The sequence below is a fragment of the Lissotriton vulgaris genome, chromosome 1_1 (genome assembly GCF_964263255.1).
Source record: "Lissotriton vulgaris chromosome 1_1, aLisVul1.2, whole genome shotgun sequence".
NCBI lineage: Eukaryota > Metazoa > Chordata > Amphibia > Caudata > Salamandridae > Lissotriton > Lissotriton vulgaris.
This window is the reverse complement of record NC_141685.1, coordinates 2,131,590,546-2,131,615,529: the sequence shown is the minus strand read 5'-3', so window position 1 is coordinate 2,131,615,529 and position 24,984 is coordinate 2,131,590,546. Positions and strand designations below refer to the sequence as shown.

At 47.6% G+C, this 24,984-nt stretch overlaps 1 protein-coding gene across 2 annotated transcripts in view; it reads right to left on the bottom strand.

Annotated features, from left to right (window-relative positions):
- The window catches only part of PTPRB (protein tyrosine phosphatase receptor type B), a 471,570-nt gene that overhangs the window by 165,210 nt on the left and 281,376 nt on the right, over positions 1-24,984 (bottom strand). For both annotated transcript variants that reach the window (XM_086921879.1, XM_086921886.1), the window contains 2 exons: positions 23,557-23,817; positions 14,600-14,866 (listed from right to left, as the gene is read on the bottom strand). In XM_086921879.1, the coding sequence (XP_086778005.1) occupies positions 14,600-14,866; positions 23,557-23,817 (528 nt within the window). The remainder of the gene's footprint in view (positions 1-14,599; positions 14,867-23,556; positions 23,818-24,984) is intronic.

The window sequence follows — 24,984 nt, the reverse complement described above, 5'->3', positions numbered from 1 at the left end:
TTCTTCTGGTACTGTTAGTAAGTCATCCTCGAGTGTTGATGAGGCTAATGTTAATGTTGTTTCTCCTTCTGGATCATTTTCCGGCAGCAAACCTAACGCCAATACGAAGTCTCAGTCCAACTCTAAAAATTATTACTGTTTCAGATGTGGTAATCCCAACTACATTGCTTCGTATTCTCGTTGTCCTGCTATTGGAAAAGAGTGCACCAAGTGTGGACGGGCTGGTCATTTCTCAAAAATGTGCAAAGACCCTAGTACAAGAAAAGATTCATCCTTTTCCTCTAAAGGTAACATTTCTACTGTATCACAAGGTATGTCATCATCCCAAGACCTTGAACATGGCATTGTTGTATCTATCCGCAATATGTTTGGTAACAAATCTGCAGAAACTTTGAACTCTCCAGATTGTGTTGTTAATATTTTAGGAAAACAGCTCAAACTCATGGCTGATTCAGGCTCTCCCTGGACTATTATTACCAAGTCGTATTGCCATGAAGTTTTTGGGGACCTTGTTGATATAACTAAGTTATGTGAATCTGATATTGTTGCACAAAACTTTGATGAATCCTACATTAATGTTGTTGGTTATAAAGAAGTCCTTATTGAATTTAGAGGAAATAGTGCTTGGATCAAAATGTACATTGCTGTCAAAGGTGTGAATGTTCTGGGCTGGAGGGATCAATTCAGACTTGGAATTACCTTAAATCCCAGGAACAAAGATCCTATCTCTGTGGTTGCCATTACTTGTGATACTGCACCTTTGGACAACACTGCTTCCTGTAGTGCTAATACTCTTCTCTCTGATGATAGTATGATTGCTTCTGAATCTTCAAGGAATGTGTGTGATCTTGAGAAGGACCTCCCTTTGTTATTTCCTCAGGTTTTTTCTGAAAAACTTGGCAAACTTAAAGGTTTTTCCCATAGAATCAAAGTTAAAAGTGGTGCTATCCCAGTCAAACAAAAATTGAGGGGTGTACCCATTAGTATAAGAGCTGAACTCAAGATCTTATTGGACGACATGATTCTTGGAGGTGTTATTGAGAAAGTAGAGTCCTCTGAATGGGTTTCGCCCATCGTTTTGGCTCAGAAACCCGATAAAAGTATCAGGTTGTGTGTGGACCTAAGGGCTCTCAATGCGAATGTAATCACTGATTGTCACCCTCTTCCCAATATAAACGAAATGGTTTGTTTGTTGGATGGTGCTTGCATTTTTTCTACTCTTGATTTGCGTTCCGCTTATCACCAAATCGAGTTAACTGATGATGCAAAGCATTTTACCGCTTTCATCACTCCTTTTGGCCTTTTTCAATTTAAGAGGATGCCTTTTGGCCTAGCCTCCGCCGCTTCGGTGTTTCAAAGGGCCATGCACCACATTTTTAAGGATGTTTGCTCTTTCGTAAAGTGTTTCCAGGATGATATCCTCATTTTTGCCAAGAATGTGGATGATCATCGTGTCCATCTTAAGGATGTGTGCAACAAGTTATGTGATGCTGGTCTTACCCTTAAATTTAACAAATGTAAGTTATTCTGTAAGAGTGTGGAATACTTGGGTCACACCTTGTCTGCTGACGGTGTAGTTCCCAAGCATTCCCTTGTTGATGCCATTGTAAAAGCCCCTTCTCCTGATAACAAGGAGAAATTACTTTCCTTTGCTGGCTTATGCGAGTACTACAGTAAGTTTATTCGCAATTTCGCCACGAAAATGGAACCTCTCAGGGAGCTTACCAGGAAGTCCTCAGACTTTGTGTGGTCTGAAAGGCAAGAGTCTGCCTTTTCTTCTATTAAAGAAGATATCGTCAATGCTCCCACTTTGAGATCCTTTTCCCTTAACAAGAAGTGCATTATCACCGTGGATGCCAGTTGTTATGGCCTTGGAGCTGTGTTAGGTCAGATTTCTGGCAAGGAAGAATGGTGCGTTGCCTTTGCGTCTCGGACCCTATCTCTCACTGAGAGGAGGTATGCGGTCATAGAAAGGGAGTTGTTAGCCTGCACATGGGCTGTGGAGCATTTTCGCAATTACGTTTGGGGCAACAGGTTCATTCTTAAAACTGATCACAAGCCCTTGGTTGGAATTTTGTCTCCTGGGGGCGGTTGGAACTCAACTGCTCGCATTGCACGCTTATCTTCAAAGTTGCAGGAGTATGATTTTGAGGTTTTGTATGTTCCTGGTAGAAGTAATGTCACGGCGGATTTTCTCTCCAGGTTGCCTTGCCCTGATATTGGTACCAATCCTGACAATCGTGAAATTGATATTGTTTCTGTGATCAATGACTATGTTTCTAATGATTTCAAGGGAATCTCTGCGATCGAGTGGATGTCTGAAGTTGAGAAGGATCCCGTTTTCTCTTTCATTTTTAACTGTTTGGAAAAAGGTTGGCCCAAAGATAAATCTGTTTTGCCTGAATTTGCCCCTTTTTGTCAGGTTTCGTCTGAAATTGAGGCTGTTGGTAGGATGTTGTTTAAGGCTGGGAAAATGATTCCCCCTGCTTCTTTGTATAACAGGATTCTTTCTTTGGCCCATAGAACTCATATTGGAATGTCCTCTATGAAACGCCTTATTAGAACCAACTTTTGGTGGCCTGGTCTTGACAAGATGGTAGACAGAACTGTCCGTGACTGTGTGGATTGTGTCAGTAGTGATAAGATGCTTAAGGTGTCTTCTGCCCCCCTTTGTCCTGTTCCTTGGCCTGATCATCCCTGGCAAAAACTAGCTTTTGACATCTCTGGTCCTTTCCATCGCCTTCCTGAGTGTGCTCGTTTTGCTTTGGTTTTAGTTGACTATCACACCAAATGGCCGGAAGTTAAGTTTGTCTCCTGTGCCACCACCTTAGTCATTATTTCCTTCCTTAGGGAAGTTTTCGCTAGAGAGGGTTCTCCTGAAATCCTAGTTACTGATAACGGCGTTTAACTTGTCTCCCGGGACATGGAGGATTTTCTTGTCTCTTGTGGTATCAAGCATCACACTACCTCGTTGTATGAGCCTAGGGAAAATGGCCAGGTTGAGAGGTTTAACCGTGTCCTTAAAAATGCTGTGGAGCTTGCTTGTTCTTCGGGAGAGTCTTGGAAGGATGTGGTAAGGGAAAGACTCTGGATGTATCGCATCACCCCACATGCTGTCACGGAGGTCAGTCCTTTCCAACTTCTGAGAGGGAGAACTCCTAGTTCTGATATCTGTCCTTGGTGGGGTAAGAAGCTAGATGTTAAGGTTGATCACTTGGATATTTCGCAAGTGGCCAATCGTGTTGAAACCAAGCAGAACACTATGAAAACTTTGTTTGACCACAAAATGAATGTGAAAGTTCCTGATTTTGTTGTGGGTGAGTGGGTCAAGATCAAGAAACCTGGGGTCACTCTCAAAGGTCTCTCTAAGTTCAGCAATCCCATTAAGATTGTTAAAGTCTTCAGAAACTCTGTCATTACTCAAGATGGTAGAGCCTGGAACATTAGGAAGGTTGCCAAGTGTAAGTCTGTTCCTCCTGGTCCTGTTCAGATACTTCCTCATGACAAATGTTCTGCTGACAGCAACAGCGTTCTACCTTCTCAGTCTGTGGCTCATAGAGTCAAACTCAAAACCAATGCCAGACCTGTTGTTTTACCTTCTAGGTTCCTGTCCTGACTCTTCCCTTCACTATACAGTTCTGTTTGTTTTATAGGAGGGAGATGTGTTGCATTCCATTCTTTTCCTTCTGTGCTGTTCCTGGTTATATATTTATTTCCTTGTTGGAACTAGAACCTGGCTCCTGCGTGAGCCTCCCTGGTTCTATGTTCCAGATTCCCTGTTTGGCAGTTTGATTCTGCTCTCCTCCTTTCTGGATGCTCTGTGCCTTCTCTTCACCAAATAAACCTTTTTATTGGATTTTAACGTGTATATTCGTACTTTACATGATGCTTACTGAACTGGCCACGTGCACTTTGACCCTTTTATTAACAGGCCCACGTCACTCGTGACGCCTGTGGTGGATGAGTGGGGGGTGTGAATGTGGCCAGCCCGCAAAGGAGTGGCTGAAAAAACTAATACCTGCTGAGATACTAGAACGTGTCCAACAGGATACTACATTTCTCACCAAACTTTATTGAAAAACAAAACAAAGTCCAGCCTGTGGGATGAATGAAAACAACAAAAACAACACAGTCTCACAACCTCGCAGGACAACGGTGGAAAGGTGCAACTGGGAGCACCCTGGCCTCTCGGCATGCGCTCATAGTTTAACCAGAACACCTCTGAACACGAAGACTGTGCTGACGAAATCATGATCCCTCGGCTTTGCGTTAGTTGGGTGACAGTCCACTTATGTGATGTTGTTCAGTCCTGCATGCTCTCGCTGTTATGCAACTGGTGTTAAAAGCTCAAACTTGGGGCATCAGGAGCATCGGTGGAATCCACTGTGGAGCTTTTCTCCTGTGGGAGTCTTGGTGGTTTGTAGGGCTTAGGCTCCACTTGGGCGTTGAGATACTTCTTTGGTTGCTTTGGTGATGCCCATGGTATTGGTGTATGTGTTTGCCATATGGATGACATGGACGACAGGTGGTGATGACTCGCCTGGAGTGACGATGACTGGGGTACTACGCAGCCACAGAACTCAGTGTCTTTGCTGGTGCTGTTCTCCTGTGGCATGTGTAGTGGCGAGCAGGGATGCCATCTGGCTCAAACAGCTGACGCTTGGGAACCGACGGTGGCACTGGGAAGCGCAGGGGGAGAGGAGAGACCCGGTTTGCATGTGCTGGCGGCTTACATGTGTTTGTCATATCGGGCTGTCTCCAGGGACATCCCTCTGTTTCAGTGGCTAGCTTGTGTTGTGCAGGTGCACTCTTGTAGTGGTCTGAGTCCTCGTTCTTATCCCATTGTTGATCTTTCCAGCACACCTGTGGTCGTCCGGGTCTTCAGGGTAACAGGATTGTCACTTTTCTTTTTCTTCATGTTGCGGTGGTGACAGCTTGCCACTTGGGGATGTGCAGCTCTTCTCATGCCTGTAATAGGCCAATGTGCGAGGCAGTGTTCAGGCAGTATTAGGGGTACTCCCTAAATAGTCTCTGGTCCACTGCAGGGCAGTGCTATTGCAGTTAAGTTGTGTAAATGCTCTCTTCCTGCATTCGGGCCCTACTAGGCCTTTCCTTAGTGTATGCTGCACATGCAGAACTCTTGTCTCTGCTGTGGCTTGCCACTAGGGGGTGCACAATGCTCTTTCCTCATCACGGACAGTCAGTCTAGTCCTCCTCCCTTGCAGAGACATCCTGGGGTGGCGGCCATTCACTACCAGGGAGCATGGCGTGCCATGCTCTCTTGAATAGTCTCAGCTATGGTCTCTGCTGCAGCATGGGAGATGGGCGCTGTGCTTGTAACTCCCCATTCTGATGAGGCTGTGCAGGCACTTTATTGGTCGCTAGGTGGTGCTGGGCAGATAGGACACCTTACTGGCAAACATCCTTGCAATCGGAAGACCCAGAACGCGGAAGAGAGCAATGCCGCATGCATGTCCACCTGGCCGGTCGCATGACGCGATGAATGCCCACTCACCAGCAGGTAAGGACACAGATGCCAACAGGGGCGGGGAAGCCTCTACTGTGCCTTGTCAAAGCCTGCATCGCCAAGGGTCCCTTCCAGGCCACATGATCTCGCTGCAATCTTCTTGGCCCCTGTGCGGTGTGGCGAGTAATGCTTGGACGTGTTACCATGACTCTCCCTGCCCGGAGCACCTTTTCTGGTTCTGCAAGGGTTGCAAATACCGGCGCGGCAGGGCTGGTGCACGCCTCAATCTTCTCCCCTGCTTGTTAGGTCACAGCAGGCTCAAAGGGCAGCTTCAGCAGCATGCAGGCATCTCAAACACGGTGCTGTGAACACGCACCAGGCTGGGCCAGTCAAGTACAGGGAAAGACAGCTGCTCTTGCTTACAGGCTTCAGTGGGGGTTGGCCTGTAGCTCGCTTCATTGGGAAGGCAGGCCTCACCCCTCCTGCTGGAATGGATGGTGGCATGTTGGGCAGCTTACAGGTATCTCTCAGGTGGGGGCATGATAATATGGGCCCGGTCCTACCTGGAGGGGTCAAGCCCACTGCTTCCTCAGCATCCGGCCGCTGGCGCAATCCACCCTACACGGCACTCTCACCGGATGATAGGTATTCTGGCGAGGAGGCTGAGGTGCCGCACTCTCTTTCCTCTCCTACTTTCACTGCACGAAGAGGGTTCCCCTCATCTTGGAGTGATGTGACCTCTGTCTGAGGACAGATGACAATGGTGGTACAGTGGGAGGGCTATCTTCCCCATCCATAGAAGGCTGCATGCAGCACAGCGTGGGGGTTCTACCCCCGTCGCAATTGTAAAATCATTGGCTCTAAGCCCCCATACCATAGAATTAACTGACGCAGATACTGTGGTGATGCTTACTTAACTGGCCACAATCATGTGCACTCAGGCCCTTTTATTAACAGGGCCACAGCCCCCGTGACGCCTGTGGTGGATGGGTTTGGGGTGTGGGTGTGGCCAGCCCTCAAAGGAGTGGCTGGTAAAACTAGTACCCGCTGAGAGACTAGAAAATGTCCAGCACAACACTACACACCCTCCCCACTCCACCCTGACAGTGCACCGAACTTTACAAGTCTTTCGTAGGGGCTAATTTACAAAGGCATTTTGGAATGGGTTAAGTAGTACTACCGTAGTACTCTTCACACATACTCCAACATACCCTTTTGATTTGCCCTAAAACATCGAATATGTGTATAAAACTGAAATATGCAGGACTTGAAATAGCCAGGTCTTGAGGCTCTCCCTGAAGGCGTGCAGAGTGGGGGAGCATCTGATGTTGACCAAGAGCTCATCCCAGGCCTTTGCCTGACATAGGCGATAGCTCTTCCACCCACTCTGGTTCTGCGGATGTGCGGGGTTTCTGCTAGGGTGAGGTTGGTGGAGCGGAGATTTCTCTTGGGTATGTGGAAGGAGACTCTTTTGTTGAGGTATTTGGGCCCGGTGTTGCACAGGGATTTGTAGGCATAGGTGAGTAGCTTAAAAGCTACTCTCTTCTCAATGGGGAGCCAGTGGAGTCCTCGCAGGTTTTGGGTGATGTGCTCATGTCGTTGGATGCCAAGGATGAGTCTGGTGGCAATGTTCTGGATGATCTGGAGTTTGCGTAGCAGGGATTTGTTGATTCCAGCGTAAAGGGCGTTTCTGTTGTCCAGCCTGCTTGTTGAGTGTGTGGGCAACGATCTTTCTGGATTCGGGGGGATGCATTTGAAGGTCTTGCGAAGGATGCGGAGGGTGTTGAAGAAGGTGGAGGCGACGTCGTTGATCTGGCAGGTCATGGTGTGGGAGGAGTCGAGTATGATGCAGAGTTTCTGGGTGTGGTCCGTGGGGGTGTGGCGTCGTTGAGGGTGGTGTGCCACCAGGTGTTGTCCCAAGTTAAGGGGGTGGGTCCGAGGATGAGGACTTCGGTCTTCTCTGAGTTGTGCTTCAGACCGCTGCTGCTCATCCAGGATGCAACATCTTTCATTCCTTCCTGGAAGCTGAGTCTGGCGGCGTCTGGTTCTTTTGTGAGGAAGAGGATGAGTTGGGTGTCATCAGTGTAGGATACTATACTGAGTCCATGCTGTGTAACTATGATGGCGAGGGGGGACATGTAGATATTGAAGAGCCTGGGACTAAGCAATGATACTTGGAGTACTCCGCAGTTGATCTCTGTGGATTCGGAGAGAAATGGCAGGAGTCCGATCCTTTGGGTTCTGCTGGCAAGGAAGGAGTGGAGCCAGTTGAGGGTGGTTCCCTGTATGCCGGCGCTGTGAAGTCTGGCTGTAAGAGTGCAGTGGGAGATGGTGTCGAAGGATGCAGAGAGGTCTAGTAGACTGAGGGTTGCGGTGTGGCCTTGGTCGAGGAGAGTGCGGATGTCGTCTGTGGCGGCAAGGAGGGCTATGGTTCTGTGGTCTCGGTGCTGTCTCAGTGCGGTGGTTGCTGCAGAATCTGGATTGGGTAGGGTCAAGGATGGCGTTTTTTTCGATGAAGGCTGTCAGCTGGATATTGACGATTTTCTCTGTGACTTTGGCCATGAAGCGAAGGAGAGAGATGGGTCGGTAGTTTTTCAGGCCGGTCGGGTCTGCAGAGGGATTCTTGAGATGGGGCTTGACTTCTGCGCTTTTCCAGTCATCAAGGAAAGTGCCGTATTGGAAGGTGAGGTTGATGGTGCATCGTAGCCTGGGTGCTATGGCAGCAGCTCTGTGGAAGATGTGGGGTGGGAAGGGGTCCATGGGGGCTCCTGAGTCAGTGCTCTTCCTGGTCGTGGCAGTATCTTCAGTGGTGACCGGGGTCCAGACGGCAATTGTAGGCTGGCTGTCATCGCTGATTTAGGGAGTGTGTTCACTGACGTTGTCGTAGAGGGCCTTGATTTTCAGATGGAAGTAGGAGCCAAACTTGTTGCAGAGGTCCCGGGAGGGTGTAATGTCCATGCCATCGCTGGGGGGTTTGGTGAATTACTGGATGATGCAGAAGAGTTCCTTTTAGTTGTTGGAGTTGATGAGGACTTTGTTCTGGATGAATGTCCTTTTGGTGGATCTGATGAGTTGGTGGTATTCTGTCATGGCCTTCCTGTGGGTGGTGCGGTCTTCCTTGGTTTTGCTGTTCCTGAATCATTTTTCGAGACATCTGCAGTGCATCTGGATTCTTGGAGGTCGGTGGTGAACCAGGTGGCCTTTATGGGGCATTGTCTGTCGGGGTTGCAGAGGGGGGCAAGCTTGTCTGCGCAGTTGGTAATCCACCAGTGTAGTTCTTTGGCTGCAGAGTTGGCGTTGGTCGAGGCGGGAGGGGGATTGTGGTTGAGGGCAGATTTGAGGTGCTCCTCTGTGACCCTGCTCCAGTTCCTTCACGTTGGACATGGAGTGGGTTTGTGAGCAGTGGCATTGTTGAAAGAGAAGTGTATGCAGTGCTGGTCTGTCCAAAGGGGCTTCGTGGTGTGGCTGAAGCGGATGTTGTACCTTCCTGCGAAGATGGGGTTGAGGGTGTGTCCTGCCTTGTGGGTAGGGGTGGTGACGAGATGATTCAGTCTGATGTTGGTGAGATTGTCCAGGAAGGCGGTGGACTTGGGGTCACTGAGGTTGTCTAGGTGTAAGTTCAGGTCTCCGATGAGTATGATATCCATGGAGGCGATGGTGTGGGGTGCGATGGTAATGATGAATGAGGTTCGAGGTCCGGGGGGTCTGTAGACGAGGGTGCCACCCACCTAGCATCGTTCTGGGGCTGGTCTAGATCTGGAAGTGGAGGTGTTAGGTAGGGGAAGGGAAGTCGCTCATGCTGGAGGAAGAGAGTCAGAGGGAGCTCTTGTGTGCAATGGCGAGTCCTCCTCCTGGGCGGTTGGGGCTGCCCTTCCTCTGGTTCTTGTACCGGTGGGTGGTGGCGGTTGCAATGTCGGGGGCGGTGGAGGCGTTGGTCCAGGTTTCCGTGAAGAAGGTGACTTCTCTCAAGAGGGTGTTGAGGAGGTCCCAGATCTCTATAGTGTGTCTGTGCAATGAGCGCACACTGAGGAGGATGCACCTCAAGGCTTTGGTAGTGTTGGCATCCATCGTGGCTGCGGTGGCCGTGGGGGTGCGGAGGATGGTAAAGGATTGTCAGCAGTGTTGGAATGAGAACTGGCTATGGGTGGTGTTCGGTGTAGTCATCTGGCAGTTGTTCATTCCGGGGTTGAGTGCGAGGAGGGCCGCTGAGTCATAGCGGTGGGTGGTCGGAGAACCAGGGTCACTGGCACTGGTCACGGTCGGGTCGCAGGTGAGCGGAGCCCGGCTTGCCTTTGGAACTCCAGTAGCAGGCCCAATGTGCGCAGCCGCCATTAAATAGGGAAGGGGGACGAAAGTGCAGCTGGGAGGCAGAAACCATCAGGGGGCATCGCCAGGAAAGGAAACGGGCACGGAGGACACAAACAGGCCAAAAAACAACAGGAAGACTGAAAAAACTGAAACAAGGGCACAATAGCAAGGCACAATAACAGGACACTAACAAAGATAGATGGAAGACAGAAACTACAGGGACAAAACCTGGAGACCGACAACAGTGGATCAGTAGAAGAGCAAGGCTCTCCCACTGGACCAATACACAAAGAAGGGACAAGGCGGCTTTTGAGAAGGTGCAGCATAAATTCCCCTGAGCAAGTATAAAGAAAAGGTTTATGCTGTTCCTATCCTAATCAGACGAAGGGAATCTAAGCCAACCCGACCAGAGTGGTTCAAAGTTGTGAATCCATTTATTGGATTAAAATGCCCTCACACACCCAATAGGGTGTCATGCTTCATCATTGGGCTGCTCCTCGTCAGGTCAGCGGTGCAATATCTGACGGGCTCCCTATAGTAGGGGCACTTTAGCAGATATCTTTTTCCAACAGCCGTAAGGTGAAGTGGGGGTGAGGGGCCAAGTCTGTGTAGATGAATGTTTTGAGTGGATATAAAATAGGGTTGGGAGTACCAGCGACAACAACTTTAATCAATGGGTCTCCTATCCTAAGTAAAAGAAATTAATAAGCCGCTAGGCTAAGCTTATGTCTTAGGTTAAGCGTTCTTATTGGTGACAGGTCAACATGTTTCTCGCCAAGTGTGTAGTCTACGGGCAATTCGTCAGGACCAGAAAAGAAATCTATCTACAACTCAAAAAACTAACATGGTGATGTGGATGCATACTCACATCGACCATACAACTAACTAGTTGAGTACCTGGTAGTACGGGAACTACCTGTGAACAGTGGTGAACAAGAATTAAAATCAAATAAAAATCCGTTAAAATGGTGCCACACGGTGAGTGCACAAGGTGAACTAGCATGAACTTCAGCCGTTGTTGCACAAAACAAAGTGGGAGAGAAACTCTGGGGACTCACCCAATGATTAGGACTAACCAGGCTTCAATAGTACCCAGTGGGTCGTACACAAGGAGTTCCTCCTGCACTGGAGCGAGGGAGTAGGAAAAAATGAATTAATATTTGCATTAGTCACACATATCTTGCACGTATTGTGCAGTAATGACCATTCTTCTTAGCATAACCGACATACTCATTATCATTTCAGTGATTTAGCTGTGACTATTACCACTCATCTCAAAATGTTCTCAAACAATATATACTTATCATAGTATGGGGGCAAGTTAGATTAGCATGGGTCATGCTCCCACTTCTGAAATGTGCGTGGGAACATCTTACCATCCCATACACCACCCCATCAACAACATGAAAACAACCCACTCCTTGTGGACGGTGGACGGGGAGCTGGAGGCATGGTGGGATGTTTACCGCTATGATTTAATTGCTGTTTGAATATCTCGAAGAAGTATGCTGTAAAGATTCCAAAGTGCACTGTGTGGGGCATATCGTCACTTCCAATAACATAAAACCCTTTGCCAAGTGTAAGGAGGTCGGGATGGGGTGCACCGCTGCTGAGGTTCAACATGTGGTCAAATTTCTGTGCCACAAACATTAGAAAAACAAAATGACTCGAGCGCGGGTGAAGCCATCTAAAGCGCAGTGAATTGTTTAGTGTGAGTCGCAATGTAGGTACTCACATGTGTGCAAGTAGCATGCTGTTTCGAGACCTACCCCAGGTGCGGGAGGTAGATTGGTTTGAATCTGCATTGTATTAATCAGTGCGGTTCAGCGCTTCCGGGGGGCGGGATGCGCCTGACTGTGGATGCTAATGCGCGTTTGGTTGTTCACAGTAAGCGGCCATGTTGGGGAGGTGTTTTCCCACTGGACAACCAGGAATGGGACGCATGTAGGAGCATGCGGGTAGAGGAAGGCCTCAAACACCTACCTGCACAGCGCAGCGGCAGCGGCATAACAGCAGCGCTGGGAGAGAGAGCAAGTCTCTGACCAGGAGGTCAGAGATCTTGCTCAGACAGCCGAGCCGCGGCCGCCATTAAATAGGGAAGGGGGAGGGAAGTGCAGTTGGGATGCAGGAATGGGAACCAGCAGAGGGTAAGGGGCGCAGGGGCAGCAGCTACGGGAAAGGAAACAGGCACAGAGGACACAAACAGGGCAAAAAACAGGAAGACAGAAAAAACAGAAACAAAGGCACAATAACAAGACACAAAGGCACAATAACAAGACACTAACAAAGACAGATGGAAGACAGAAACAACGGACACATACACAGAGACAGATAACAGCGGACCAGCAGGGATGAGGCACAGGCAGGAGCCTGCAGGTGGAGGAGGGCCTCAAAATCCTACCTGCACAGGGCAGCGGCACAACAGCGGAGCTGCTGGGGGAGAGAGTAGGTCTCTTACAAGGAGGTCACAAGTCTTGCTCCAGATGCTGGCTGTGCCCCCCTCTCTTCCAGGAGCAGTAAATCAAGGCATGTCTGCACCACCCGTGCGCTTGCAGTCCAAGACTGCACTCTGCTGCAAGATCAGGAAAATGTTCAGAAGTAACTAAGGAACTGAGGCGGCAAAATGCTCCTGAGTTGTAAGTCATTCCATCATGTGCAAAGGGAACACACCCGCAATTCACAGAACCATGGGAGGCACCTCCGTTATGGCGGAGGAGTATCACCCCACTAGGTGGCAGCAGAGTTCAACACATGAAAAGAAAATAATAATAAGCCAATTTTATAATCATTTTATTTTTCTTCTTACCTGCAGGCTGCCAGCGATGCCATAGGGAGGGGTGGGGCCAGGCAATGTATGACAGTGGGCAGGAGGGGTGATGGGCACTACTGAGTCCGCAAAATGGTTTGGCCTGCCGTCTTAGGCCAGCCAAACAGTCATGTGCACTTAGCATTTCCACCCATCTGTGTTGTACAGCCTGGTGGAGAAAAGCCACAGGCTCCCAGGCACAGTCTGAGGGGCAAACCAGGCCGCTCAGACCAATCCCAGCCCTTCTCTCAGCTGAGAGTAGTATTCCCAGACTGAGAGCTGCGTCAGGATTGTCATCTGGGAGCCTGTGCAGTGTGCACTGGCCTTGGAGTCGAGGATCAGTAGAGGAGCAATGCTGCGACCGCAGTGGCAGGTAAGTACAGTTTTATATTCTTATTTATTTTTTTGTCTATGTCTGTTCTTATTTCTGTATTTCCCGCCACCCACCCTCCCAACTTTGAATCCAGAGCAGCCGCTACTGAACAGAACACCCCATTTTAATAAGCAGGTGCTTCAGCAGTGCTCATGCAAATGATGATAAAGTGAAGAGCAGGCTCAGAAAACAGTGCTCAGAAAACAGTGCTAAGGGCTTCTTGCACAGGCTCTGGACTGTGTTTTTTAAAACAGTCCCCTACTTCAGAAGGTGTGAATATGCTAAAGAGTAGCTCAGCACCAGCCTTCAGTCAATGTTATGAAGAAGGGTAGGTTCTGCAGGTTGGTTATTTAGTTACTGTGCTTTTCTTCCCGCTCCCCTGCTCTCAGCATGAGGGATACTGAAAGACTGCCTGCACCTTTTTTTATGGAAACACCAGCAGGGCTGAGACAAAGAAGGGAAACAGAAGAAAACACACACACTGCTGCCCCACACCCTCTCTCTAGGCTTGGATTAGATTCAGCGCAGAACCGCCCACGCCCAATAACCTGGTTTTAAAATTAGTTTCAATAGCCATTTTGCCCTCTTACTTTGGTGTATAAACAAAGCACCAACTGATAGAACATTAATCTGGCCACTAATACTCAACTGTCTCCATTAGCCACTCTCAGCTATCTTGATACCATTCCTCAGGTCTAACTGCTCAAGTTATAGGCACCAATCTTATTTTTTTTTTTATCTAAAACCATTTCTTATAAATGAATCATCGATATAAGTTTAAGCAACTGCAATATTGGCAGGGGTGGATATGCCTTAATAGAAAAGGGGCCATCGGTACACTTTTAAGTTGAAATTTGTGTTTCTCTGTCTTTTTATAGTGTCTCTTGCTTGCTTTCTCTCTCTTTGTCCCACTACATCTTTCACTCTTCTGTTCTTTGTCATGTTCTCACACTACAACTCAGCTTCTCTGTCTTACTCACTCACTCTCTCTCTCTCTCTCTGTCTCTCTCTCTTTCTCTCACACACACACCCACACATCGCCTCGGGGCGGCTTTCCCACTCTTTCTCATGCCACAGAGGCCCTTTAACCCCTTCACTGCGGCAGCTATTCCGCCGCAGTGATAAGGGGGTGGGGCGGAAGAGCGGCGGGCGCATGCTGATGACGGAACCGCTCCGTCACCAGCGTCGGTTGCGCTGTGCTTATGACGGAGCGGTTCTGTCATGGCCCCGCCCGCTCAATAGAACGCTCAGCGCAGGCGCGGAATTTGCGCCGCGCATGAGCGGCGGGCGGGCCATGACGGAACCGCTCCGTCATCAGCACAGCGCCAGGGCAGCTGATGACGGAGCGGTTCCGTCATCAGCATACAAAGGGTTAAAATACAGGCCCAAAGGACTGTAAAATGTGTGAGCATTGTGTACTTTGTACACCAAATTCTCAAGTTGAATATGAAATACTACAGAAATGTGAGAACAAGACTGATAATAACCAGTAGGATACTCTGTGGTTTATGGAGGTATAAACCGTTTTTAGGGTGTGGACTTTAGGTGACATTAAATGGGGTACCATTAAGAAGATTGGCTGTAAATTCCAGTGTCAGTCATGATTTTGAAGTTCACTATTGGGGGAAAATCAGTGCTTTCTTACCTGTGCGGCCGTCGGTGAGCGCCTGCCGGGAAGAGATTCCTCCACTCACAGTGGTCACCACCACTGAATAGAGTCCGCCGGGCTTCAGTGAGTGGAACTGGTATTTGCTAGTGTCACTTGGCACAGTTTCATTTTTGATGACGATGTTTTCATGAATCAGAAGCACCTGGTAGGAGTCCACGTCTCCCAACGCCCGTGTCCAGTTTGTGTACAGGCTGTCGGTTGTCTCCTTGTTTCCTACATTCAAGTGCGTTACCTGGGCTGGCACTGTGGGGGAGAGAGGCAATGTTAATATGATACCTTGTTCTCACCATAACACAATAATATAGAATGTGGAATATCCCTGTGAAGAAGATTGCGGCTACAAAGCTCAATCTTTGCCGATGATATGATTCTGTGTGAGAAGGCCTGTTTACAAAAGGCCTGCATCCTTGCAACGCTGTGCTCCTCTTTAGACACTGATGCGGGGCCTGACCGGGTTCAAAATCCATCACTAAGGGCCACATGTATCAATATTAGGAATAGCGATTACCTGAGTACGATTTTATGCGAATCGCAATTGCTAATATGTGAAACTCCATGAGTTTCATTTAGCATTTCGTAGGGGTTCGCAAATTGAGCTACCTCATGAACATTAATGAGGTAGGTCGCTATTTGCGAAGCATTAGTAATTACTAGAATCAGGGGCCTGGTGGCCTGCTTTAGTCAGAAGACCACCATATCCATGATTGCATTTAAATAAAGTCATCATTTATAAATTAAAAAAAAGCAGCCTGTGTTCCTTAAAGAAAAACGGGTTGCCTTGGAAAAAAAAGAAAAGTATTCTTTTCATTTTTTAAGAGCAGGCAGTAGTCCGTGGGACCCCTGCCTGCTCTAAAAACATGGTTGCACTACCATTCACAAAGGGGAAGTGGTCCAGTAGGGCCCCTTTCTTAAGGATAACCACCAACTTGAAGTTGGTGGCAAAATGCAAATGTTTTGTGACCGCATTTTACTCGCAAACTTTTCTTACATACCTCTGTGATTCCGTATTAGGAAGGGACGTCCTAAATACGCCACTTCCTAACACCGAATCGCAAAACAGGTAATCGAATCGCAAATAGGGTTTGGTACATAGGAAAAGCCTTTTTTCGGTCGCAAATGGCCTGATTCTGCCATCTGCAACCTTTAAAGAGGTATATACATGTGGCCCCTACGAGAGAATTGGCACACCGCCATAAAACTCAAAGAAAAGTAAGATGGAATACCCCTGTCAGGAGAAAGCAGGGAATCTCACCACTATTGGTGTATTAGTGGAAGAAGAATAGCATACTGTGTGGCTCGTTCACCGAGTCACTTCATGCACTTAATATTTTGGCTACCGCAGAGATGACGTACTGCAGGAAGAGGTCGCTAAAACCAATGAAAGCTCCTTCACTCCTTTTATTTCTCACTCACTGAACACGTTTGTCAGTCTATCGGGCATTGACCTTCCTTCTGGCAATAAAGCTTTTGGCTCTTTCTTACAATGTTATTAAAATGTGATATACTATTTTGGCACGGAAACCTACCTTTTTAAAAGACCTAATTAGTTGAATACCTTGAAAAACCTGTGTTTGTTACAAACAAGATTTACTAGAATTATAGTTTTTTTGGAATAATTTTTCAACGTTTAATAACTTTAAATTACATTTTATAATTTTAAAGAACCGGTTATTTTGTCAAACATATCAATAATTTGACAAATATTGACAACTTTTAAAAGGTTTTTAAAAAGATTTAAAAAACTTTTATAAGTAAACAATTGAGACCTAAATCTTTTGAATTACCCAAATAATTATTTACAAATACAGCCGTCACTTTAACATAAAAAAATATTTAATCGTTTTGGTAATAATTAGACACGCGTGCATCGAAGACTCTATGAAAGACAATGAATACTCAAAAAAGAGTGGGTTGGATTTTGTTTGTAAATTTCTTCTTTTTAGGTCTCGCCTGTCGATGCGCATGCGCATCGAGCAAGGCGAGAGTATTGCGAGTTATCCACACTTTATCTGCACTGCAAGGAATCGTGGCGATTCCTTGCAGTGCCCGTGACTTTTAAGGTCAATGCGCATGCGCATTAAGCTTATGCGCATGCGCATTGACCTTAAAAGTCACGGGCGCGTGCATGTCCCCTCTCCGCCCCCTCCCCCGTTCCGCCCCCTCCCCTGTTCCGCCCCCTCCCCTTCCCGCCGTGTCGCATTTCTCCTCCCCCCTCCCCTCTCTTCCCTCCGGCTTGTTTGTTGATTTGACCCGCTCCGCCCCCTCCCCTTCCCGCCGTGTCGCATTTCTCCTCCCCCCTCCCCTCTCTTCCCTCCGGCTTGTTGGAGCTGTGTACACACTCATTTCCTTCTGTCCACGTTTGATTCCATTTCGAAACAGCACATACATTTACACATACAAAGCATCTTATTTAAGCAGTCCCCTGGCACACATTTCCATATCTTCTGCTTGTGAGCAACGTTCTTGTTTGTTTATTTTACCCTTTTCCCATCTCTACCCGGTCGGAATCTCTTCCTCCTCTTCTCTCCTTCTGGAAGGGCCTCTCTCCGATGCCTTTCTCTTCTCTCTGTCTCGCCTCTTACCTACCCCGCTCGTCTCTACCGTTCTCGCCTGTGTCTCACACTCTCTCTCTCACACACACACACACGCACACACACACAGACTCTCCCTCTCTCTCGCTGCCTGTTTGCATGAACAATCCTTATTCCCCGAGCATGCTCCGTCTATTTATAGCGTGCTCCTCCCCCGGTTCTATTTCAGTCTTGCTGGGCCTTGCAGGCTGGTTGTTTGGCAGTAGCAGGGAGAGCCCTGGATGCCGGCCTCTACGTGCTTGTCTGGCGGTGAAGCCCCTGTTCGGTGGGGGCCCTCGCAGTGCCGCCTAAGGATGGCTCTTTGATATCCCCCCCCCTCCCGCCCCGCCATCATGCCACACACACATCCCAGGCCTTCGCCAGTGGGAGGGACGATGCCCATCTAGATCCACCCACGGTGTCGCAGGATCTTGCCGTGGCAGTGACTTAGTGTCTGTCTGCACACAGCTGGACTACGCACCAGGGCAGCGCAGTCATGTCCCTCCTTGTCTCTATCTCTTACTCGTGCTTCATGTGTCTTCCCCTCTTTTCTGTGTCTCCTACCTTTTCCTTTCCATTGTCTTTCTCTGTTTGCCGCCTTCTTAGCCTCTTTCTCGTCATTGTTCTCTTTGTCCTTTATTCCTGTTCTCTGTGTCGTGGTGCGTGCAGACGTGATCCCCGAGTGGATAGGAAGGTAAGACGAAACACACCCCCTGACTGATACAACGTGCAGGCATTGCGTGAAATACACTGACATCCTGATGTTTCGTTCTAACTTTGTATTGTGGCCTGCAAGACGCGCTCGTGTGGGATCCTTTGCTGTGACTACACTGAAGCGCGTGTCCTTTTCATCTCTCATCCTCCTATGCTCACCTCACATGCCCCCCTCTGCTGCCCTCTGTGGTTCACTCTTGTGTCCTTCTCCCCATGCTTACTGTTCTGTCATGAGCTTTTCTCCCCTACACCGTGCTGCTATCACTCCTCACACTCTGCCTTCTTCCTTTCATCATGTGCTTCTCTTGCCGCCCCTGTGTTGCCCCCCACCCCTGTGTTAGTCTACCTTGTGCACTGATTTCATCACCAGCTCTCCCCTCTCGGCCCCCTCCCCTGCCCGCCGTGTCGCAATTCTCCTCCCCCTCCCCGCTGCTTGGGCCTCCACCTCGGTTGGGAGCTTGACATCCCCCACTCCCAGCACGTCGTGCTTGTACTTGCTCACAAACTGCTCCATTTGCTTCACCTCGCCGGGGGACAACTCGTGGCATTTCGAGGGGTCCTAGTCGTGAGCTGGCAGCTGCTTCGCCAACTGTTTCTTCCTGTACTGCACGCCACCCGAGCAGGCCACCGGCAAGAGGGTGAAGGTGGAAAGTGCTCACAAGCCAGCGATGTTAAATGAATTACGTCAATTGTATTACATTACTGCAGTATAGTGCTTTCCAATCCTTTGAACGGCCAAAGTGTGTAATAAGCCAGCAGACTGCAACAAAGTGTGTTCTAGTACAAAATAACAAACAGCCACTGAAATTCAAGAGGTCTACGACTTGAGCGTGTTTCTATTAACGGAAATACAGAAATGTCATTCCCACACTCCAAATGCAGAAAGAGTACAGCAGAGTGACCTAACCGCACCTCAACATTAAAAACACAAATTCATTCATTCTCGCTCTCTCTCTCTCTCATATATTCACTCTCATTCTCTCTCTCCCTCCCTCTCTCCTTAAAGCTCTAGCCCGACCTAATACTTCGGGGACAACACTGTTATCCTGGGCTATCAGTTTAACTCCAGAAGGTTAAATTTGCTCGGTAGACCTGCAAAAAAACTGTGTGCTTACAAACAGGACACATCTCAGTATTTAGAAGGCTGCTGATTTTATTTTAAGCCAGCATTTAAGGTGTATTCAGAGCATGGGGAAAAATTCAAAGCCAAATCCACGCAACGCCACTCACTCACCCACGCAACACCACTCACCCACGCAACGCCACTCACCCACGCAACGCCACTCACCCACGCAACGCCACTCATCCACGCAACGCCACTCACCCACGCAACGCCACTCACCCACGCAACGCCACTCACCCACGCAACGCCACTCACCCACGCAACCCCACTCACCCACGCAACCCCACTCACCCACGCAACCCCACTCACCCACGCAACCCCACTCACCCACGCAACCCCACTCACCCACGCAACCCCACTCATCCACGCAACCCCACTCATCCACGCAACCCCACTCATCCACGCAACCCCACTCATCCACGCAACCCCACTCATCCACGCAACCCCACTCATCCACGCAACGCCACTCATCCACGCAACGCCACTCATCCACGCAACGCCACTCATCCACGCAACGCCACTCATCCACGCAACGCCACTCATCCACGCAACGCCACTCATCCACGCAACGCCACTCATCCACGCAACGCCACTCATCCACGCAAGCCGCCACTCACCCACGCAAGCCGCCACTCACCCACGCAAGCCGCCACTCACCCACGCAAGCCGCCACTCACCCACACTGTGCAGTGCACAATAGGTCTCAACACCTCACCATCACTAACACTCAACACCTCACCCTCACTAACTCTCAATACCACAATCACCCTTCCCCTCACTCACCCTCAATACCTCGCCCACACTAACACTAAAACACTCAATCGCCCTCACTCTTACTCTCACTCACACTCTACACCTCAGCCTCACGCTCAATAACGCACCCTCAACACCTCACCCTAACACCCTCAACACATCACCCCCTCAACATCACTCGCCATCACCCTTAAACACTCACCCTCAACACCTCACACCCTCACCCTCAAATCCTCACCCTCAACACCTCAACTTCACTCACTCTCAACACCTCACCCTCACTCACTCACCCTCAACACCTCACCCTCACTCACTCACACTCAATCACCCTCAACACCTCACCCTCAACACCTCACCCTCAACACCTCACCCTCAACACCTCACCCTCAACACCTCACCCTCAACACCTCACCCTCAACACCTCACCCTCAACGCCTCACCCTCAACACCTCATCCACCCTCACCCTCAGTTACCCTAAACATCAATCACCCTCAACTCCTCACTCACCCTCAGCACCTCACTCACCCTCAACACCTGACTCACCATCACTCACACTCAGTCACCCTCACTCACCCTCACTCACCCTCACTCACCCTCAACCCCTCACTCACACTCACTCATCCTCACTCATCCTCAACACCTCACCCTCACCCTCATCCACCCTCAACACCTCACCCTAACTCACAATAACACTCTCTCACCCTCACCCTCACTCACTCTCACTCAAACTCACCCTCAACACCTCACTCACCCTCAACACCTCACTCACACTCAACTTCTCACTCACCCCCACCCTCAATCACCCTCAACACCTCACCCTCACACAGTGCAATAGGTCTCGCAGGATTTTTAGTTAAAGCTTTTACATTTGCTTTTTGCTTTTTTGATTTGTAAATCTTTTGCATTGCCTACAAAAAAATAAAATGCTAAAGATTTACAACAAAAAATATATAAACAATTCTAAAAGCACTAACTCTAATGCTGCGAGACCTATTGCATTTCTAATGCTTGTTTATATGGAAGTTGCTAGAAAATGGCAAGTGTTGGTGATGAAAAATGCGGATGGAGAATCCTCTCAACAAAGATAGAGAAAAGTACTGTTTATCAAACACATCACAGCATTTGACACTTGCATAGGACTGCAGAGGACCTCTATTTATTTATTGATCCTCATTTCAGCAGGCACTTGGGTTTCACATTTGCAAAATAACTGGTTAGGGTCTCCGGCGGAGGTTTTAGGATGCGCTCTAGTAAGGGCAGATGAATCAATCTAGGCAGTCTTAATCTCATAGACATGTGTGCATTGTTATGATTCCCTCTCTATGAGAACTCTGCGTCCTAGTTTTGGCGCATATTGTATCCCATACAACTGTATTTTCATTTATCTTCTGATATGTGTTGCTTATTGAAATCAGTTGCTCTGTTTAGCTATGGGATGGCTACAGCACATAATTGAACTTAAAACAAGTATTGACAAGTCATTAAATCTGGCGTTGGTAACCACCCTTTTTCGGCTTTGCCAATGCTTCCTTTGTTTTTGCCCGCTTTTTGTACATCCATAGGCAGATCAGCCGGGCCCTCACAATTATTACCAAGGAACTACAAATGGCTAAGAGCAAGTATGTATATGTTTTTTTGGTATCAAAAAGCACAAATTGCTAAAGTAGTCTCTAATACTGAAGGGAACTATTTGTGTCTGGATGTGGTCCTTTTAAAAAAGCAGAATATATGTGTGTGTGTGCATATATGTATGTATTTATATAAATATATATAATAGATAGATATATAGATAGATAGATAGATGGATAGATAGATAGATAGATAGATAGATAGATAGATAGATAGATAGATAGATAGATAGATAGATAGATAGATAGATAGATAGATAGATAGATAGATAGATAGATAGATAGATAGATAGACAGACAGACGGGGAGCATCGTTTACAATGCGGTGTTTACACCGCAGTGCCTTTACAACGATGCCATTACAACGCAAGTCGTTACTACGACTTGCGCTGGATGGCGCTGTTGGACAAGGAATGTTGTAATTTTATATTCCAACACCTTCCCTTCTGTTACGTGGACTGGTGTTGGAATATAAAATTATAATATTCCAAAATCCGCGCCCTCCAACGCAAGTCGTTGTAACGACTTGCGTTGTAATGCCCGCGATGTCAAGTACCGGGATCTAAAAGATCGTGTTCTACTGACATACATCCCAGACAGACAGACAGACAGACAGACAGACAGACAGACAGACAGACAGGCAGACAGACAGACAGACAGACAGATAGATAGATAGATAGATAGATAGATAAATAGATAGATAGATAGATAGATAGATAATTAGATAGATAGATAGATAGATAGATAGATAGATAGATAGATAGATAGATAGATAGATAGATAGATAGATAGATAGATAGATAGATAGATAGATAGATAGATAGATAGATAGATAGATAGATAGATAGATAGATAGATAGATAGATAGATAATGGAAAGATGTGTGTTTTTGTAAGGTGGGGGTCATCGGGTAATTAAAAAAAGTCACATTACAATCGTTATAGTTCACAAATGGATGGCTTTACTCGGAGGCCCCCTTGGGGGGATGCCGCACAACAGACTTTGTTGTGAGCACAGCTCTTCTAGCCTCAGTCTGGCGCTACAGCAGCACATCTGTGAAATTTCACCTAGGAACACCACACACACACACACTTGTGACCATGCAGCAGCAAGCTGACGGGAACCTTCATGCTGCAAAAAATGGACAGCATGGGAGTGCTCCCGCTGTCTGTAATTAAAAAAAGTACTTCCAGAAGCATGTAGCCAGGAGAAGGATACTGGCAAGAAGAAGCAGTACTTGATCCAGGCTCCACAGCATGATGCCAGAGGCAAGGAGGTGTCACTGACTAGCAAGAATACCAGAGTGGCATGGGAGCCACATGGAAGCCAGCCAATGGTAAGTAAAGTGACATAGGAGCCACGTGGGAGCCAGCCAATGGTAAGTAAAGTGACATGGGAGCCACGTGGGAGACAGCCAATGGTAAGTAAAGTGACATGGGAGCCAGCCAATGGTAAGCAAAGATAACTAATGGGTGGGTTCTAAGCCCCTTGTAAGATTTTTGTTTTTAATGCAAGAGATTTTGCAAGCATAGCACTTGCACTGTGCAGGCGAGATTTAAAAACAAACCGCTGCAAACTGTATACACACACTCACACTTTTAGTAACAACAAAGCTAAAACAACACTATTTGTTGATCTCATCTGTACAATAATCTTTTTTTGCTTACAAACGTCTTTGACAATTCGGAGCAGTATTAAAAAAAATGTAAAACTAATTTATAACTTTCTTGAAAAGATGTCTTGAACTTAACTACTTCTACATCCTTTTATCCAACGATAACCCTTGTATAATATGAAGGACGTATGTGCATAAAAGTTGCTCATTTCTTACAACAGAATGAAATCCAGGCATTAAACACAACGGCTGGTTATGGTTTAGTAATGTGTGACTGTATGTATATGGTATTTCTATGGCACACACCCAGCCAAAAGGCAGTGGAGTAAAATCTATGTACTTTCGTTATGTGGAAAATTCAAGTCTAGGTAAGAAGATATGTGCTACAACTACATGGGGTCTCTGGTAAGTGGGCTGCGCTGAGATCTAGTGGGACATCGGCATGACACCTAAAGACATTTATGAGATGCTTGGGAAAGAGACAGTGAGGCAGATGCTTGAGATGAGGACAACGGCCATGCTGCAGTACCTGTTCTTCCTTCCACTGCAGTCCAGTTGCTTAGCTCCCCACTGATGCTGGTGACAGTTGCTGTGTACTTTCTACCCGGAATCAGGTCTGTGAAGGTGAATTCCTTGGCCTCTTTAGAAAGTGCTTTACTGATGACAGTGAGGTCCCTGTCTCCCAGAGAGACAACATAGCTGTCCCATTCTGCGACCGGAGTCAACCACATGACGCTCAGCGACGATTCATTGGCTTGCTTTATTCGCAGCTGAAGGACTGGGTGTGGAGCTGTCAGAAAACCAATAAATCACAGGTTCAGAATGGGTGCATGTGCAATGCTTATGGTGGAAGAACTTTGATGTTGCCCATTATCCTGTGATACTGTGTCTCTTCCAACTATCTTGTCTTATATCTCTGACAACCAACTAGTTCTTCTTGTCAAATTATAGTCCACGGCGGAAGCACTCATGACCTTCCTGGCTTCCAGGGCCACCGCAGCCCCATCTTAGTGCTGGCTAAGACGTGCTACCTCGTTTGGCCCACTCAATATTACCTGAGCGCCGGCACCTGCTGGCCTAGCATGGCGGGGCGACGGGGCCAAACGCTTTTATGACTGGTTCACTTCTCCGAAATTTGAGGAACCTTCAACCCAACTTACCCATGAACCCCATAGTTTAACTTTAACCCATAGACTGTTCCATACAAAAGATGCCAGAATACTTTAAATAATATAGGAATCTTTGAAGTGATGGTTCAATGTGATAAGGATCTGACTAAAGTGACACACTGTAACTATACAGATAGCAATAAACAAACCTACAGGCACTATAAAGGACTATGACAATTATTTTAATTCTGTGTAAGCAAATGCCTTAATTAGCACACGAAGCTCAACAAAAATATTGTGCTAATTAATATTTGCTCAAATAATACCATACTGTAATTATGTTTTGACACATCTATACGTTTATGGATCCAGAAACCCAGCTTCTTCTGGGAGTGGCTGTGCCGAAGGCCACCTTAGGTGTGACTTTCTCATTAATACTGGAGACATGCTTACTGTGAATCAGGACCACAGAGGAGGAAGCTGCTGGGGTGGTCTGAAAAGCTGGAGAAAGTGAACACGGGCTTCTAATAGGCTGGAATGAATTCTGACAAAGCATTCGTTTTCCTGCTGTTCCTTAAATTTGCTGCTTGTGAAACCACCCAGAGACTGAAGGATTAAGGGTAATGGGGTTAGAAGATTATTTTCATCCTTTCAGTCTGTTCCCTTTCAGGTAACCGAAGAAGGGTTGGGTAAATGGCTTTGAGCACTGCCAGGTCATACATAAACGTTTTACAACTTTCATTCCACCGCTTTGTGCGTAGACAGCATGACAACTGCAAACTTTAGGTCAACAGACTTCAATACATATATTTCGTAACCAAGCAATGACAAACACAAGAAAAAAGTAC